Genomic DNA, 19,402 nt, shown 5'->3' on the forward strand with positions numbered 1-19,402 from the left:
AAGTATCTCCAAATACTTTTGTGATTTTCCCTGAAATCCTATTATTTTGTGGTGGCATTTATTTGCATCTTAATAGGATAAAACAAACAGTAAGATTGACCTAATGTTAAATACCACACTGTAAAATGTGCCTACAATCAAAGAGTAGGCCATCAACAAAATGTTAACAATAGTAAATCAAATCAAATTTTATTTGTCACATACACATGGTTAGCAGATGTTAATGCGAGTGTAGCGAAATGCTTGTGCTTCTAATTCCGACCATGCAGTAATATCTAACAAGTAATCTAACCTAACAATTTCACAACAACTACTTTATACACACAAGTGTAAAGGAATGAATAAGAATATGTACATAAAAATATATGAATGAGCGATGGCCGAACGGCATAGGCAAGATGCAGTAGATGGTATAGAGTACAGTATATACATATGAGATGAGTAATGTAGGGTATGTACACATTATATAAAGTGGCATTGTTTAAAGTGGCTAGTGATACATTTATTACATACATTTTTAGTTATTAAAGTGGCACTAGATGAGACAGTATGTTGGCAGCAGCCACTCAATGTTAGTGATGGCTGTTAGAAGCTGTTTTTCAGTCTCTTGGTCCCCACTTTGATGCACCTGTACTGACCTCGCCTTCTGGATGATAGCGGGGTGAACAGGCAGTGGCTCGGGTGGTTGTTGTCCTTGATGATCTTTTTGGCCTTCCTGTGACATCGAGTGGTGTAGGTGTCCTGGAGGGTAGGTAGTTTTCCCCCGGTGATGCGTTGTGCAGACCTCACTACCCTCTGGAGAGCCTTACGGTTGTGGGCGGAGCAGTTGCCGTACCAGGCGGTGATGCAGCCCGACAGGATGCTCTCGATTGTGCATCTGTAAAAGTTTGTGAGTGTTTTTGGTGACAAGCTGAATTTCTTCCGCCTCCTGAGGTTGAAGAGGCGCTGCTGCGTCTTCTTCACCACGCTGTCTGTGTGGGTGGACCATTTCAGTTTGTCCGTGATGTGAACTTAAAATGTTCCACCTTCTCCACTACTGTCCCGTCGATGTGGATAGGGGGCTGCTCCCTCTGCTGTTTCCTGAAGTCCACGATCATGTCCTATGTTTTGTTGACGTTGAGTGCGAGTTTATTTTCCTGACACCACACTCCGAAGGCCCTCACCCCCTCCCTGTAGGCCGTCTCGTCGTTGTTGGTAATCAAGCCTACCACTGTAGTGTCGTCTGCAAACTTGATGATTGAGTTGGAGGCGTGCATGGCCACGCAGTCATGGGTGAACAGGGAGTACAGGAGAGGGCTGAGAATGCACCCTTATGGGGCCCCAGTGTTGAGGATGAGCGGGGTGGAGATGTTGTTACCTACCCTCACCACTTGGGGGCAGCCCGTCAGGAAGTCCAGGACCCAGTTGCACAGGGCGGGGTCGAGTCCCAGGGTCTCGAGCTTAATGACGAGTTTGGAGGGTACTATGGTGTTAAATGCTGAGCTGTAGTCGATGAACAGCATTCTTACATAGGTATTCCTCTTGTCCAGATAGGTTAGGGCAGTGTGATTGCGATTGCGTCGTCTGTGGACCTATTGGGGCGGTAAGCAAATTGGAGTGGGTCTAGGGTGTCAGGTAGGGTGGAGGTGATATGGTCCTTGACTAGTCTCTCAAAGCACTTCATCATTTAGCTCAGTTACCTTCGCTTTCTTGGGAACAGGAACAATGGTGGCCCTCTTGAAGCATGTGGGAACAGCAGACTGGGATAAAGATTGATTGAATATGTCCGTAAACACACCAGCCAGCTGGTCTGCGCATGCTCTGAGGATGCGGCTGGGGATGCCGTCTGGGCCGGCAGCCTTGTGAGGGTTAACATGTTTAAATGTTTTACTCACGTTGGCTGCAGTGAAGGAGAGCCCGCAGGTTTTGGTAGCGGGCCGTGTCAGTGGCAGTATTAATAGTAGAAGATGGTTTGAGGACTGGGGTGATACCTGTCCGCCCTCTGTGGGTGGCAGCCTCTGGCCTGGCACAGGCGGCACAGCAATGCCACACTGCAGACAAAAGCGGGCAAAGGGGTCTGAGGGGCGATGGCTCAAGCACTTAGCACACTTGGGAAAAGGTAGAAGTTGTGAGAGATCATTCACTTCTCCATTAGAAACAATCTCTCTGCATCTTTGTCTCATGCTTTTTCTCTTTCTTTCTCTCTCTCTCACTTTCTGTTCACTCAGCTCAGAAAGTCTGTCTCCCTTTGGATCCTTGACATTTGAGTGCTGGTTAGGTTTTTGAAGGGACTGTCTTCCAAGCTTGCATTCTGAAAGATCATTCAACACCAAATAATTAATGTTCTGTGGCGTTCTAAGTAAGGAGCTGTATTTGCTCATATGATTTGATCATCTTTGCATGGCAGCATGTTTGTGAGCTCATGTTGAATGTTCATGCAGGAAAAAAAAAAATTGTATGACAATGACCATAGGCTAACTTGGAACACCAGGGTTGTGGGTTTGATTCCCGCATGGGTCACATTAATGTATTTGTTAACTCTTAGCAGATTCTGATAATTGACCATATTACAACCAGTCACCATCATCACCGTAATAATGATATAATATAATTGATAATATAAATAGAATTATAAACCGGGCGTTGCGTTGTGCCTAAGAACAGCCCATAGCCGTAGTATATTGGCCATATACCACACCCCCTCGGGCCTTATTGCTTAAATAATATTCACAATATATTTTTTGTGAATGTACCAGTGTCTGAGAACGATGTGAAGACATGGGCTCCGGAGCAAGGGACCCAAGCCCTAGACGGCTGCTGAGGAACAATTGACCTTAAGGGGGCCTGCAGGTCTTTGGGACTAAAGAAGACACACACAACTATTACCAAAACGTACACGCTCTTACACTGCATAACATTCATAAACAATCAATAATCCCCTTCATATTATAAAGGGTATTACTGATAGCTTATGAATGTTATAATGTTTATAAGTATTATATGAATCTCCATATATATATAGTAAATGTCAGTTTGACAGTGTTTGCACTAGAGATCCTATTCTAATTCTTAATTCAATGGTATGCATTGACACAGCAGCTTGCACTTATTGAGACAAGCATTTATAAATGCTGAAATTGAGTTTCTAGCAGTGTTGTGCATTGCATATGAATAGGATATTTAGTACTTACATTACAGCATGACCGCAGTATGGTCAAGTATACACAAATCTTTTTGTGACACTAATACTTTTACAGGGCATTGGGAAATAGCTCAATACTAATTTCCCTAAAGGGCTATCTTTGTCATGTTGTTTAGGCAGTGTAAATTGCTCATTAGTAAAAGTTATTCAATTAGACATACCTTGAAGCTTCAGTGAGGCATCTCCAGAACCGTTCTCTGTCCCCATCTCCTATGAGAACAAGAGCAATACAATTGTCTCTACAGTAACAGTATACTCAGCTTCACCTCAGCTTGTTCAGAACACATATTGATGCAGATGGTAACCCATTTGATTGAATGCGCCATCATTGTAATGTATACAGTTTTCATGAGAATGCCTGATGTAGCCTAACATGTAATAACTGTTGTGTCAGTTATGTCACGTCATTCCTAGGCTTCTGCAACAAATCCGTGAAGAAGCATGACGTTTTAGTAAAGTTCTTTAGCTTTATAGAAAATGTAATGCAAACCGGCAATGTGACATATCTTATCATAAGTTGTCATTACATGTCAAACTTCACACGACATTGAAATGAAGTGTTAGCATGCAAATATGCCTGACTATACCTGTCTAGGGAGGCCTCGTTCATACTCCTTCAGAAAGTTCTCTTCATTGTCCTCAGTGGAAGGTGGCTCGTTTGAGGGCACATACTCCACCAGAAATAGCTTGGTGACAATGGCACTCTCTCGACCATCCCTAAGGCAGATAAACAGAAGGTCAGTTTCAGTCATCAATTATCCATAATAGCAATTATAATAATAAAACAGCACCAGACATGGATCAAATAAGTCAAGTATTTAGGGTTATTTAGGGTTTATATTTTTGTAGATCCTTTCACAATTCAGCCTGGTAATAGCCAGAGCTTTGACTGACACTTTGTCCTCGGGTAAGCATATTGGTCCACTATACTTCAAAGTGCTGTTCTCTCCAAACCCTGGTCTCTTCATTACCTCTGGTTTAGTACCATCCAGAGTGTAGTAAATAGTGACATCTGGGATATCTAGGCAGCAATATATGTTGTTTGTCAAAAACCTGTGAATCTAGGGCAGATGTAATCTATCAGTGCATTGTGGATATCATACAAAAAAAACTATGAAACAATGTGGATACAATATTCAAACATAAATGCGGTACATACAATATATTAATGTATGCACTAGCATCCTCCACACATTATGGATACACGCATGTTTTCATCTGATTTGATCTCAACAGGAGTTGTGGTGTCTATCTCATGCTTGGCTTTACCAGGAGGGGGGATTCGAATCCGTATGATGAGAGGCACCACAATGCTATCATGTTCGGGTCCTATAATAAAAATGCATTCGGCTATAAAAACATTTTCATCAGTCCATTGCAAAAGTGACATGTGTTATTATAAAGTGCTTAAGCCGGATAAAGTTGTATTTTTTGTACCTGATATAGCTGCTTTGAACAGTTTCCGCTGATGTTACAAAGCAGATGCGATGCAGCAACGGAGAAACATAACGTTACTCCTTAGCAACCACCACAGCCAATGGCAGGATTCACGATGTTTTCATTGTTTATTATCAACTTTTATTATATTAGCTATCATCTTGCTATTCCTGAAATACCTGGAAAACGTTGAATGGTCGAGCTATAGAAATGTAATCCACTGCGTTCTATGCATGTCTCGCACGCTTTTTCATTATCATAAACCATTATCAAAGAATGTGTTGTTGTTACAAAACGCACCAAATCACTCACTAAAAACTGAAATACTGATGACAATAGGCTTAGGAAAGAAATTAAATTATAAATGAATTGAACTACTACAGTGAAAGGTATTTTCTACGTTTTTAAAAGTCAATTTCCAGGCTTCTATATAGCCACCCAAATGCGACTTGGATTCAGAGTCACATGTTCAATTGTTGATGAATTGCATTGCTAGCTAGCTAACGTTACCTATATAATATTGTACAACTCTCCACGATGGCGGACGTGAAGAAAGTAAAGAAAGAATCCACAGATCCTGTAGACATTGAAAACAGGTTTGTCGCTGTCAAGAAGTCTCTAGCATAGGCTAGCTCGCAATCTAGTTAGGTAGCTAACTAGCTGTCTATTTTCACTTGCTCAAATGGGATACATCTGGCCAACTAACGCTAGCTAGCCAGACATAGACCAAGGGACTTAGATACTTTTAAATCTGCCTTATAAAACTAATCAAATCTGCTGAAGAAGGCGTTTCAATTCATTCAGCCAATGTTTTCAACCCTTAACTCCTAGTCCCACAAGTTTGACAATGACAGTGATGCATGTAGCTATAGTGAGCTAACTAACGTTACTGTACAGTCGTGGCCAACGTTTTGAGAATGACACAAATTAATTTTCACAAAGTCTGCTGCCTCAGTGTCTTTAGATCTTTTTGTCAGATGTTACTATGGAATACTGAAGTATAATTACAAGCATTTCATAAGTGTTAAAGGTTTTTATTGACAATTACATTAAGTTGATGCAAAGAGTCAATGTGCAGTTGATCCTTCTTTTTCAAGACCTCTGCAATCCGCCCTGGCATGCTGTCAATTAACTTCTGGGCCACATCCTGACTGATGGCAGCCCATTCTTGCATAATCAATGCTTGGAGTTTGTCAGAATTTGTGGGTTTTTGCCTCTTGATGATTGACCACAAGTTCTCAATGGGATTAAGGTCTGGGGAGTTTCCTGGCCATGGACCCAAAATATCGATGTTTTGTTCCCTGAGCCACTTAGTTATCACTTTTGCCTTATGGCAAGGTGCTCCATCATGCTGGAAAAGGCATTGTTCGTCACCAAACTGTTCCTGGATGGTTGGGAGAAGTTGCTCTCGGAGGATGTGTTGGTACCATTCTTTATTCATGACTGTGTTCTTAGGCAAAATTGTGAGTGAGCCCACTCCCTTGGCTGAGAAGCAACCTCACACATGAATGGTCTCAGGATGCTTTACTGTTGGCATGACACAGGACTGATGGTAGCGCTCACCTTGTCTTCTCCGGACAAGCTTTTTTCCGGATGCCCCAAACAATCGGAAAGGGGATTTATCAGAGAAAATGACTTTACCCCAGTCCTCAGCAGTCCCATCCCTGTACTTTTTGCAGAATATCAGTCTGTCCCTGATGTTATTCCTGGAGAGAAGTGGCTTCTTTGCTGCCCTTCTTGACACCAGGCTACCCTCCAAAAGTCTTCGCCTCACTGTGCGTGCAGATGCACTCACACCTGCCGGCTGCCATTCCTGAGCAAGCTCTGTACTGGTGGTGCCCCGATCCCGCAGCTGAATCAACTTTAGGAGATGGTCCTGGTGCTTGCTGGACTTTCTTGGGCGCCCTGAAACTTTCTTCACAACAATTGAACCGCTCTCCTTGAAGTTCTTGATGATCCGATAAATGGTTGATTTAGGTGCAATCTTACTGGCAGCAATATCCTTGCCTGTGAAGCCCTTTTTGTGCAAAGCAATGATGACAGCACGTGTTTCCTTGCAGGTTCGAACTCAATCAGCATGACAGAGTGATCTCCAGCCTTGTCCTCGTCAACACTCACACCTGTGTTAACGAGAGAATCACTGACATGATGTCAGCTGGTCCTTTTGTGGCAGGGCTGAAATGCAGTGGAAATGTTTTGGGGGGATTCAGTTCATTTGCATGGCAAAGGGGGACTTTGCAATTAATTGCAATTCATCTGATCACTCTTCATAACATTCTGGACTATATGCAAATTGCCATCATACAAACTGAGGCAGCAGACTTTGTGAAAATGTATACTTGTGTCATTCTCAACTTTTGGCCACGACTGTATAATACACGAACTAGCTACTGTAATGATCTTCATCTACTAGTTAGACTAGCTATCTAGCTACATCAATCTTAATTTATGAGTAAGCAGTAAGACATTTATAGTTGAACTTATAGTAAATCTGATGTCCTGACTAGCTAGGTTGCTAACTAACGTTAATGTAATGTTATATTATACTTTTTATATTATAAAGGATAAAGGCGCTCTGTCAACAGTTCCCTCATGGAATAACAGACCAGGTGATCCAGAATGACATGCCTAATTTGGAGGCTCAACAGAGAGCCATGGCCATCAACAGACTACTGTCATTGGTAAGTGGCACAGGTGTAGCCTGGGTGCCAGTCCGTTTCTGCTCTCTTAACGACTCGTTATGTAATTGTCATGCCAAACATGTTTGGCTTGACAATGAGAAAGGCGTTGACAAGATCACAAACAGAGGAGTTTGTGATCTCACTGTCATGGGTACGTTGAGTGGATTTGTACATTTAGGGTTGGGCGATATCAACCTTAGTTCCATCGTGATTATGTACTTAGAACATGCCTACGACTTAAATTTGTGTATTTTTGAAAGTGGCAACTTTAGCACAATTTCTTAGGCTATACACTGTTTAAACTAACTTGTCTTAAAGCTTTTGTGATCGGCCTGGTAGGAGGATATACTGTTGGGCCAATTCGCATGGAGCGATTAAGCTGGCCTGGCATGGATAACTTATTTCTTAGTAAGCGTTGCTCAACTGTAGGCCTATGGATTTTTTTCAACAGTTTTTCTATAGACCACTATTGTTTGTCTTTCAAATTATGAATCCCCTATATTATGTTTTGAAGCAATTCAAACAACTTTCTGAAAGGGGACTCCGTTAGATTAATTCACTGTTCCATTGCATGAAAGCCAGAATGCATAAAACTGAAAGTGAATGTACGCCTATAGCCAAAAGTTGTATTCCTATTAAAGGGAAAATGTGTTTTTTAAAATGGGTAGACACAGGTTAGTTAAGGAGTGTGCATTAGCAAATAGGAATATAGGCAGTTTACTCAGAATGTCCACCAATGCGCTTTCCTGCTGAGGGCTGCCTGACTCTGCACTTTACTGCCAGTCAAGTTGAAATAGATTAGGCTATCATCTGTCACATCACAATGTTGTCACCAATGACGATAGCTGTCAATTATCCTCAATAAATGATACTGTCGTAATATGGTTGGATGATAATGTTGTCATGACCTCATGTTCATGTTAGTCCCGTGTGGCTCAGTTGGTAGAGCATGGCGTTTGCAACGCCAGGGTTGTGGGTTCGATTCCCACGGGGGACCAGTACGGAGAAAAAAAATGTATGAAATGTATGCATTCACTACTGTAAGTCGCTCTGGATAAGAGCGTCTGCTAAATGACTCAAATGTAAATGTTGGTCAGTAACAAAAACATAAGGGTAAAGAACATGATGCATGATGGATCCATGTGTTCATTAATGATCAGATTTTCCAAACATTGGCTCAATAGTTCTGGTTGACAGCGCAATGCTGAGGATGGGAATGTTGTAACCAAGTTTAATTTTGTGCACACAGGGTCAGTTGGACCTTCTACGAAACAGCTCAGGACTTCTATACCGCATGAAGGATGCCCAGACAGCAGGGTAAATGTCAGCATCGTCATTAAACATTTAACAATGTTTTTTTTTAAGGAAGCCTTTAGGAAGGACTTTTATTTCTGGATGATTGGGAACTTTAACTGTGTTTTATTATGTCCCAAAGCAAAATGAAAGGCTCTGACAATCAAGAGAAGCTGGTCTATCAGGTCATTGAGGATGCAGGAAACAAAGGTAGGAATTTCAGAGGCGTCCTGTCCAGACAACACCCTAGCCCTATACCCTTAGGTAGCCTACTTGGGTAGATCAGACGGAATTGGATAGGTATAAGCAAATGCTTCACCTTTCCCTAGGCTAGGTGACATTTTCCGCATATTGTTTACATCTATCCAATCCTCTCAGATCTACTCAAGTGCTAGGGGGTAAGACATGGGTGTTGTCTTTGGGTGTCCATTCAAAGTCCATTCAAACCTGGCCAACTCACCCAGTTCACACTTGACACTTCACAGTATCCACCACCACAACATTTATTTTCTGTTATTGTATTTCTTTGTGAAATGTTCTTTCCATTTGTATATTCATGAACTGTCCTCTTGCTTTCACACAGGGATCTGGAGTAGGGACATAAGATATAAGAGCAACCTTCCTCTGACAGAGATCAACAAGATCCTCAAGAACCTAGAGAGCAAGAAGCTGATCAAGGCTGTGAAATCAGTGGCTGTGAGTCGAGCGCCAAACACTAAAATATTCTAAAATACATGTTTTAAAAACCAGAGATAAATGGTTGACTCAAGGAAAGTACCACTTAATAATATGAATGCATCAGCAGTCAAGCTATGCAAACTCTGTAAGTGTTTAGTCTCACCTATAAGGAGTTATTGTTGTTTGTCCAGGCGTCAAAGAAGAAGGTTTACATGCTATACAACCTGCAGCCAGACCGCTCGGTGACTGGGGGAGCCTGGTACAGTGACCAGGACTTTGAGTCTGAGTTTGTGGAGGTTCTCAATCAGCAGTGTTTCAAATTCCTTCAGAGTAAGGTGAGGGGTCCACTGAATGGGAGTGGGACAAATGTCTTACAATGGACAAATCACAGAAATTAAATGGGTGTGTTCTGTACTGTAAATGTTTGGAAATAAGTTACTAATTAACTGATTTTATATGAGCACATCAATGTTGGGAACAGTGTGAAGCATGCTTCAATCTAATAGATTATGCCATAAAGAAAATCTATACGGCTTCTGGGGCACTAGCATTTGTTTTGGAATGCACCCTAAAATTCTTCCAATTCTAAATGCAGGGCTGGTTGACATAGCCTATAACTTGGAGCCAGAGTTGTTTCTGGCTATCTGGTAACTAAGAGTTTATTAGGACATCATTTCTACGTTCATGTTGGTTTGTTTGTCACCCTCTAGGCAGAGGTGGCGAGGGACAGCAAGCAGAACCCCATGGTGCAAAGAAACAGCTCCTTCGCCACCTCTCACGAAGTGTGGAAGTATATTTGTGAACTCGGCATCAGCAAGGTGAGACTGCTGCTGGCGACATTCTGTTCGGGTTTTGACCGCAATTTTGTCACGTTTTTGCAGATAACGGCCAAAGTTGTCAAGACCAGGGTGGAATCCTCCACTGGTTGGTGAGGACCGGGGCATAATTGTCCACATTACTATTTTCACACTATTGACCAAACAGAGCTGTACTGTCTGCATTGGCCTGGTTATGAATCTGCCATAGTTGCAGGTAATAGGCTGGAAAGGTCCATGCGAAAAGAAAATATCAGAGCCAACAAAGTATTGTAACGAACCTTGGTTTATAAGCGTGGATATCGACTCTGCCGCTCGAGCATGCTTTTGCGGCACAGTCAATAGCGCGCTGGACTTCGGACTAGAAGGTTGAGGGTTCGAGACCTGCTCCCTGCTGTTTCATTACAGTATGGTTGGTACTCTGTACAAATAAGGTGAAAAGGGTACAATGTGAGGGGGTCAAATGTAACAACTGTAACAGTCTCACCTTTCAGCATACAGTTGCTGTGTACAGTTGAAGTCGGAAGTTTACATACACCTTAGCCAAATACATTGAAACTCAGTTTTTCACAATTCCTGACATTTAATTCTAGTAAATATTCCCTGTATTAGGTCAGTTAGGATCGCCACTTCATTTTAAGAATGTGAAATGTCAGAATAATAGTAGAGAGAGTGATTTATTTCAGCTTTTATTTCTTTCATCACATTCCCAGTGGGTCAGAAGTTTACATACACTCAATTATTATTTGGTAGCATTGCCTTTAAATTGTTTAACTTGGGTCAAACATTTCGGGTAGCCTTCCGCAAGCTTCCCACAATAAGTTGGGTACATTTTGGCCCATTCCTCCTGACAGAGCTGGTGTAACTGAGTCAGGTTTGTAGGCCTCATTGCTCGCACACGCTTTTTAAGTTCTGCCCACAAATTTTCTATAGGATTGAGGTCAGGGCTTTGTGATGGTCACTCCAATACCTTGACATTGTTGTCCTTAAGCCATTTTGCAACAACTTTGGAAGTATGCTTGGGGTCATTGTCCATTTGGAAGACCCATTTGCAACCAAGCTTTAACTTCCTGACTGATGTCTTGAGAAGTTGCTTCAATATATCCACTTATTTTTCCTCCCTCATGATGCCATCTATTTTGTGAAGTGCACCAGTCCCTCCTGCAGCAAAGCACCCCCACAACATGATACTGCCACCCCTGTGCTTCACAGTTGGGATGGTGTTCTCTGGCTTGCAAGCCTCCCCCTTTTTCCTCCAAACATAACGATGGTCATCATGGCCAAACAGTTCCATTTTTGTTTCATCAGACCAGAGGACATTTCTCCAAAAAGTATGATTTTTGTCCCCATGTACAGTTGCAAACCGTAGTCTGGCTTTTTTATGGCGGTTTTGGAGCAGTGGCTTCTACCTTGCTGAGTGGCCATTCAGGTTATGTCGATATAGGACTCGTTTTACTGTGGATATAGATACTTTTGCACCTGTTTCCTCCAGCATCTACAAGGTCCTTTGCTGTTGTTCTGGGAATGATTTGCACTTTTCGCACCAAAGTACGTTTATCTCTAGGAGACAAAACGCGTCTCCTTCCTGAGCGGTATGACAGCTGCGTGGTCCCATGGTGTTTATATTTGCGTACTATTGTTTGTACAGATGAATGTGGTACCTTCAGGTGTTTGGAAATTGCTCCCAAGGATGAACCAGGCTTGTGGAGGTCTACAATTTTTTTTCCTATGATGTCAAGCAAAGAGGCACTGAGTTTGAAGGTAGGCCTTGAAATACATCCACAGGTACACCTCCAATTGACTCAAATTATATCAATTAGCCTATCAGAAGCTCCAAAAGCCATGACATAATTTTCAGGAATTTTCCAAGCTGTTTAAAGGCACAGTCAACTTAGTGTAAACTTCTGACCCACTGGAATTGTGATACAGTGAATTATAATTGAAATAATCTGTCTGTAAACAATTGTTGGAAAAATTACTTGTCATGCACAAAGTAGATGTTTTTACCGACTTGCCAAAACTATAGTTTGTTAACAAGAAATTTGTGGTGGTTGAAAAATGAGTTTTAATGACTCCAACCTAAGTGTATGTAAACTTCCGACTTCAACTGTATTTCCTATGGACGTTGTAAGTCTGAATATTGCACTTTGTGCAGGTGGACCTGTCTTTGGAGGACATTGAGACTATTCTGAACACGCTCATCTACGACGGCAAGGTGGAGATGACCATCATCGCGGCCAAGGAGGGCACTGTGGGCAGTGTGGACGGCCAGATGAAGCTGTACAGAGGGGTCAACCCTATCATCCAGCCCACAGGCCTGGTCAAGGCGCCCTGTGGCCTCTGTCCGGTGAGTCCCCCTTCACAGGCAACAGCAACCAAGTGGCTCTGTTTCAATATCCATACCAGCATATCACTTGGTATTAAACATTGCAATCGGGATATACACTGAGTTTACAAAACATTAGGAACACTGTTTTCCATGACCGACTGACCAGGTAAAAGCTATGATCCCTTATTGATGTGACTTGTTAAATTCACTTCAATCAGTGTCAATGAAGGGGAGGAGACAGGTTAAAGAAGGATTTCCAAGCCTTGAGACAATTGAGACATGGATTGTGTATGTGTGCCATTCAGAGGGTAAATGGGCAAGACTAAATATTGAAGTGCCTTTGAACAGGGTATGGTAGTAGGTGCCAGGCGCAGTGGTTTGTGTCAAGAACTGCAACACTGCTGGGTTTTTCACGCTCAACAGTTTCCTGTGTGTATCAAGAATGGTCAACCACCCAAAGGACATCCAGCCAACTTGATAACTGTGGGAAAGCATTGGAATCAACATGGCTCTCTGTGGAATGCTTTTGACACCTTGTAGAGTCCATGACCAGATTAATTGAGGCTGTTCTGAGGGCAAAAGGGGGGTGCAACAATATTAGGAAGGTGTTCCTAATATTTTGTACACTGTGTATAACACCCAAACTTCATCACTAGTGTTGTGGTTTCCTTCATTAGCGTTGTTTATAGTTTGCTGCACCAAAAGCAGCAAATGGAGGCACAAATCAAAAGCGCCAGCCACTTTATCAGTTGAGAAAGTTTCAGAGACGCGTGTAGAAAACACGTAAACACACATGCCCTGTATAGTTTGGCCGTAAGTGGTATGCTAGTGTGGACATTGGAGAGCCCAGTCATTCGTCAAATACTAGAAAGGCATGTTTTGACCTAGGGCTTGGCAGAAAGAAAGGAGACCTGCATAAAAAGGAGACCTGCATGATCCTAAGTGTTTTACCAATTCTATTCAAAGTACTTCACCTGTAGCCAGATAGCCAGCAGGAAGTGCTAGAAAAAGGGAAAGTAAGTATTATGTAGGTTTGATGATGCAGGATTCTTCCAGGAGTGTACATTTACTTACATCTCTTCTCTTAGGTGTTTGATGACTGTCATGAAGGAGGCGAGATATCCCCCTCTAACTGTGTGTATATGGCAGAGTGGCTGGACTTTTGACCAGTGACTTGGCTTGTTTAGTTTCTCTGTGGAGAAAGTTTCATGTATATTTTTTTTTTTTCTAGCAACCTTTGATGCATCTGAAGATAGTTTTATTTATACAGGGCTTAATAAATATTTTAAGACTGATTTAGAACGTCTACTCTCCTTGGAAATGTAACAAGCTCAATTGTATCCTGCCGTTACATTTTCATCTAGCACTTATGAAAGTGTTGAAGATGGACAAGTTTTTCAAGAGCATTCCTTTTGCGCTGGAAATAAACAGATTGTTTTACTTCTTCAGCACACATGATATAGCACAGCATTGCAATAGCCTAAATCTTTTTGTCAGACAGCGTTTCAAAATGAACCTTCTTAGCTTCAAAGGTCAAGTCAGTCATTTAGTAGACACCATTATCTATAGCAACTACAGCTTCATCTGTACAGCTTCATCTGTCCGTCCACACTGCCCACAGTGCCCTCCTTGGCCGCGATGATGGTCATCTCCACCTTGCCGTCGTAAGTAAAACTAAATCACAAATTCAAGGTTTTACCTGCAATGTCTGCAAAATCTAGCCCAGAACTAAAATCTTCCGTAATTTTGTCAGATGCTCGATTAGGTTCTGGGGAGCGACGTAAGAGAAAAGACACTAGCAAAGTCTCACCAAAAACACCGAAAAAGGTAAAATATCTTAAACTAAAGCTGTTAGTGTAATGTGTTTGCAATCAAAATGTGTGTCTGCAAGAACAGATCACTCGAGGCAACTCTTAAATAGACTGAGCGTTATGACGATGCTACAAAACCCTTGCTTACAGATTGAAGGGTAGTGCTTCAGACAATCCCATGCTTGTAATCTTGGAAGATTGTTGGGAATATGAAGTATCTCAGGGCTTTTGGCTCAGATCCACAGGGATCTGGTAAGGCTGACTGTGGTATGTTCCTTCATGACTCTGAAGGCCTTATATGGATCTCAATCTGATTGAAGAAAAGGAGTGGTATGATGTAGATAATTTGGGTACACTAGATCACTGTAATCAGTTTTATTCCTGTTTGGCAGTGTTGGATTGAAGGGTCCCAATAGCATGTGTTTTTATACCTGAGTTTGATGTTAGCATGTGCAAGTGATTACCCTAATGATTTGTCTGTATATTCTGTTAGAGCGCAAGCGCCAAGATCAGAGTGGGCACACATGCTGTTTGTCGCAGGCTTTTTGTGCCAAAACCATCAACATAGTTAAGGGATGGAAATACATAGAACTTCTGTTTATTAGTTATAAAAACATCTTTACACAGCATTTTATTCGCAAGGAGCCAGTTTGATGGAAACTCACGGCTGTCAGTAAAATGTGCATATGTAGGCGACTCTTCAAATATTTGCTTGAAACTTTCAAACTGATGGAAACAGAGGTGAATCAAAACTGGCGAGTCTTCCATAGAGCACTCAAAGTAATGGAGCAAAGGATAAGCACGTTGATGACATTGAACTACACTTGTTAAATTGGAATATCCATATCGTAATCATAAGGGTCCACATGAGGATTCCCCAGAGGGACACAGAATGAAGGGAGCAACTGAACAGAGAATTGTAATTGGGCTATTGTCCTCATTGTGTTTCTTATTCCAATGGCGGACAACTGCTGCTTTTTAAGCAGCTGCCCTCAGCTTTCTCACTGTGTCAATGAGCTCAGGGAATTGTGTTCTGGAAGTTTCCTCGTTCTATGTACTTGTGCAGCTCCGCGCCCAAGCCCTCGGCCACAACTTGCTGCTCCTCCCAAGGCAGGAAGGGGTCATCCTTGGAGCCAAACTGAACAATGTGCCAACGTTTCTTCTCATTTGCTCCCGCTCCCATGGCCGGCTAAAATATCCTGAGTGAAGAGATACACAGGGAGACCTAACGGGCGTGTTCCAAACTGCTTACATTGCAGTCGCAGATTATCAGCACATTAAATTATATTGATGGGGTCTCTGCAATGTCAAACACTACTTCCTCATTTGATTGATCTCTACAAATGAAGAAATGGAGTTGTACATTAAACCAATTACTTCAATATGATTTACGATATGATAATCTGCACAACCTGACTGCAATATAGGCAGCCTGGGATGCGACCACTGTTTCAGTGACTCGAGGTGGGGGATGGATAAACGACTGGTGAGTGGGGATTTACATTTAGGGACACTATTGACTGCAGCTTTTCTGTGGCACTCTTGTATCCCAATTCAGAAATGAACACTAGGCTAGTCTAAACACCTGGGTCCAGTTTTTCATAATGATCTGGATTCTGTAACCCCATATTTTGCAATCCAGGATCAGATCAACCTGGGTAATTTTGAGCAAGAAAATGGTTGGATAGGGTCATTCTGATCCAGACATTAAAATCTCAACATCACAAAATCTGTATTTTCAGTGCTTTGAAAAGGCCTACACCTTGCCATGTACTGGACAGGTAATGTTACTACAGATTACTAAACTACATTAATAAAGATATTAATATAAATGGGGCTTGCTTCTCTTATCACTTGTAAGTACATGCTTTTATTTGACACTTCTCAATACAACAACTGACCACATACCTGTACTGCAGTCAATTTAACATAATGGAAATATTTAACCCTAACCTTTTTTAATTTCTCTGAAATGTCTCTTATAATACCTTTCTAAATACACCCTTCCAGTGGGATCAAGATTATCCAGATTTTCATCACTACACACCGAATGATCAGAATCACATTTTTCAGTTCTGAAATACCCAATTCTAAGATTTAATCCAACCTGAATGCCGGAATCAAATTAGAAAAGTGGTTGTTGCAGTTAATTGGAAGTGACACTGGTAAGAAAACTGTAAACTCGCCACTCTCTCTCATTCTCATCTCCCAGGTCGGAAGTATAGGCACCCACCAGAATGAGGCCAAACACTTTGTGCGTTTCTGCATACCTGCATGGTACCTCATATTTAGGTATAATCACTTCAAATGCACAAAAAGGAAGAGTATTTTGCATGAGGAATATCCTCAAATTCTTTAATCTCTATCCTACCTCATGGCTGCAGCTGCCCCAGAGCTGTGGCCAATGATGACAGTCTCCTCATCACATTTGAGCTTCTCCTGCATGAATGGCAGCCATATGCACTCTCTGGCTGTCACTAGAAAAATAAAAATACAGTACAAGCACCTCACAGTAATGAACTTGGAAGCCCAAAATGAATGGGTTTAAATATTGAACTTCATTCTACAAACCTGGGTCAGGCATGTTTCTCAACAGGCAGGTCATATCCAGAATCTACAGGACAGCAAGTTAACTATTAATACCTAATGAAGTATAAGTAAGTAAAGGTTGAAAATGGGTGATTCCACGGCAGGATAGCCACTCAAAAAATGTGCTATTTCAGATTATGGCAATTCTCACATAGAAACTTCTTTGGGATGTTTGATAGGATTTTTACATTTGCATCACAAACCATTTCTAAGAAAAGCATGATGAAAGTGGCACTTTTAAACCCTTTTTTTAGACCTATACCTCGTGTGAGCCACCTATGATCGGTGAACCGCACATGATACAGCCATATTGGTTTCATTATACTCTTTAGTGTGCTCTAAAACATGTAGTCAATTTTGAAATTACATTTTTCACATACATTTAATCAACATTGAAAATATTAATATCTCAAAAGTACCCTTTTTGATATAGCTTATTGTTAGACATTGTTTGGAACAATATATTCTTCAAACACGTCACATTTCCAGAGTGGGTGCTTTGCTACTTTTGAAGATATGACCCATAGAAATTGACATATGTCATTAACCAATCCATATTTCAGCAAATCACCAGCAGAGAAAGTTCCCTTTGAATCCATTTTCCCCATTCAATGTGACATAACTTCAAAAGTAGCAGAGCACCCACTGGAAATGTGATGTACTTGTAGAGTATATTGTTTAAAAAAATGATGTCTTAAAAAAAGTACAAAATCAAAAAGGGTACTTTTGAGATATTCACATTAATATTTTTAATGTTTAATAAATTCATGTGAAATGTTTTATTTCCAAATCTAGACATAGTCCATCATACTCTTCCATCATATAATTCTCAGAAATTATTTGTCAAACAAATGTAAAAAAAACGTATCAAACATTCTTCCTCCCAATGAAGTTTCTATGGGAAAATTGCTAGAACAATCAGAGACCATATCTCTTCCATGCATTGCACTTGTCAATTAGAACCCTGTATGGAGGATATCCACTCATCCAAAATGCAGGGCTCTGTATAGAGCTAGCTTATGATGTGATATCTGAGGAATCTAGGCTTGTTTATAATGTGATATGTGAGGAATATAGGCATTTGTGGTAACTTGTCACTGAATACAATAAAACATTATTTGGTATGTATTTTATACACGTGTGAATTTGATTATTATTTTTTAAATTCCAACTCCAAGATACCCTCAGAGAGTGGGGTCACCATTGTCCAATGCCCCTGTGGCAATTAGGGTTAAGGGCCTTGCTCAAGGGCACAGACAGACCTTTTCGGCTCGGGATTCGAACTGAGTGAGTCCAGGCAATGATAATCTATGCAGTATCCTGTCAATTTTAAAGGGGCAGTCTGCAGTACAAGCAAAGCACACCCCGCCACTGTTTAAAACAAAAATCGGGAATTGGGCTGACCATCCATGAGAACAAAATTATAATTTTAACCATGTTTTTGAAGCTGTACAGTGTTTACATTACATTGCTTAGCCTACAAACATTGGAGTAAAACTTGCCAGAAGATACTGACTACAGTTATGCTTGTTTACATTGAGCTGCACTGGGGTCAGAACGCAATCATGGTTACATTAAGACACTGTAGAGCCGGGGTGAGATATGGGTAGGAAAACCTATTTCAATGCAGAGATGGGTGATACAGCTGTACTCCAAATTTGACCTTTATCCACACTGCTCCATCGAGAATATTGAAATAGTGCTAGTGTTCCTGGAAAACTGCCCTTTTTGTTACGCTAGCTAGCAGTAACCACTGCAGCCATTTTGGAATAGCAGTGTCAGCCAATCAGCTCCTTTGTTGTTCAAAGCCACCTTGCCATTCCATAATTGCTGCTGTGGCTTCTGCTGGCTAGTGTGACGAAGAAAAGGGCAGTTATTCAGGAAAAATCTAAGTATTTAAATCTTCTCAATGTACCATCTCTCACACTGGCTCCATGCTGTCTTAATGTAACCATGATAGCGTTCTGACCCCATTGCAGCTCAGTGTAAACAAGTGTAAAGGTAGGATCAGGTATCTTCTGGTTAAAGTAAAACAAGTGGTTCCTACAGTTAAGTTCATAAGGTGTGCCCTTTTGGCCTTCCCTGTGGCTCAGTTGGTAGAGCATGGTGTTTGCAACGCCAGCATGGTGTGTGCAACGCCAGGGTTGTGGGTTCGATTCCCACAAGGGGGCCAGTACAAAAAAAATGCATGAAATGTATGCATTCACTACTGTAAGTCGCTCTGGATAAGAGCGTCTGCTAAATGACTAAAATGTAATGTAAATGTAATAAGGCATATTCTTCTTGGTGTTTACATATCATTACTCTAAAAGTCCCAAAATGTACGTAGCAAGCAGAATAATCAATAACGTCACATTTAAAATGTTTTCAAAATCATAGGAGCCATATTATGCACATCTCGTGTGGGGAGCATGCGGGCGCAAGCTGTTGACTTTCCTATACTTTACCATTGCACTCCTTATTTATCAGTTTTTTTTGGCCCAGCAATATCAATTGCACTGCTCTACATCTCCAGCTCCATTTCCTGGGACAATTATCGCTTTGTCAATGGCATTTTCTCTTATCCATGTTGTCTTCTGTCGAAGGTT

At 41.4% G+C, this 19,402-nt stretch overlaps 2 protein-coding genes across 2 annotated transcripts; one reads left to right on the plus strand and one right to left on the minus strand.

Moving 5' to 3' along the window:
- Positions 1-163: 163 nt before the first annotated feature.
- LOC145861409 (uncharacterized) lies at positions 164-4,629 on the minus strand. Its single transcript, XM_082963993.1, has 4 exons — positions 4,619-4,629; positions 3,769-3,898; positions 3,343-3,391; positions 164-2,290 (listed from the first exon to the last, which is right to left on the minus strand). Exons 3-4 carry the CDS (start codon positions 3,386-3,388, stop codon positions 1,650-1,652), a joined length of 687 nt encoding a protein of 228 aa, XP_082820119.1. The 5' UTR covers positions 3,389-3,391; positions 3,769-3,898; positions 4,619-4,629; the 3' UTR covers positions 164-1,649.
- Positions 4,630-5,054: 425 nt separating this feature from the next.
- Positions 5,055-13,709, plus strand: LOC106584899 (DNA-directed RNA polymerase III subunit RPC6). Its single transcript, XM_014170556.3, has 9 exons — positions 5,055-5,214; positions 7,182-7,299; positions 8,549-8,616; positions 8,735-8,802; positions 9,176-9,288; positions 9,462-9,605; positions 9,981-10,088; positions 12,241-12,432; positions 13,503-13,709. The coding sequence occupies exons 1-9, from the start codon at positions 5,156-5,158 to the stop codon at positions 13,578-13,580; spliced, it is 948 nt and encodes a 315-aa protein (XP_014026031.1). The 5' UTR covers positions 5,055-5,155; the 3' UTR covers positions 13,581-13,709.
- The last annotated feature ends 5,693 nt before the right edge of the window (positions 13,710-19,402 follow it).

Source organism: Salmo salar, chromosome 02 (assembly GCF_965601325.2).
Source record: "Salmo salar chromosome 02, fSalSal1, whole genome shotgun sequence".
Lineage (NCBI taxonomy): Eukaryota > Metazoa > Chordata > Actinopteri > Salmoniformes > Salmonidae > Salmo > Salmo salar.

Bases quoted from the DNA above. Each gene is read 5' to 3' on its own strand.
- LOC106584899 (XM_014170556.3), top strand. From the start codon at position 5,156: ATGGCGGACGTGAAGAAAGTAAAGAAAGAATCCACAGATCCTGTAGAC. The intron at 9,289-9,461 runs GTGAGTCGAGCG...TTGTTTGTCCAG, and splicing joins AGGCTGTGAAATCAGTGGCT to GCGTCAAAGAAGAAGGTTTA. The intron at 9,606-9,980 runs GTGAGGGGTCCA...GTCACCCTCTAG, and splicing joins TCAAATTCCTTCAGAGTAAG to GCAGAGGTGGCGAGGGACAG.
- LOC145861409 (XM_082963993.1), bottom strand. From the start codon at position 3,388: ATGGGGACAGAGAACGGTTCTGGAGATGCCTCACTGAAGCTTCAAG. The intron at 2,291-3,342 runs GTATGTCTAATT...ATGATCTTTCAG, and splicing joins TGCCTCACTGAAGCTTCAAG to AATGCAAGCTTGGAAGACAG.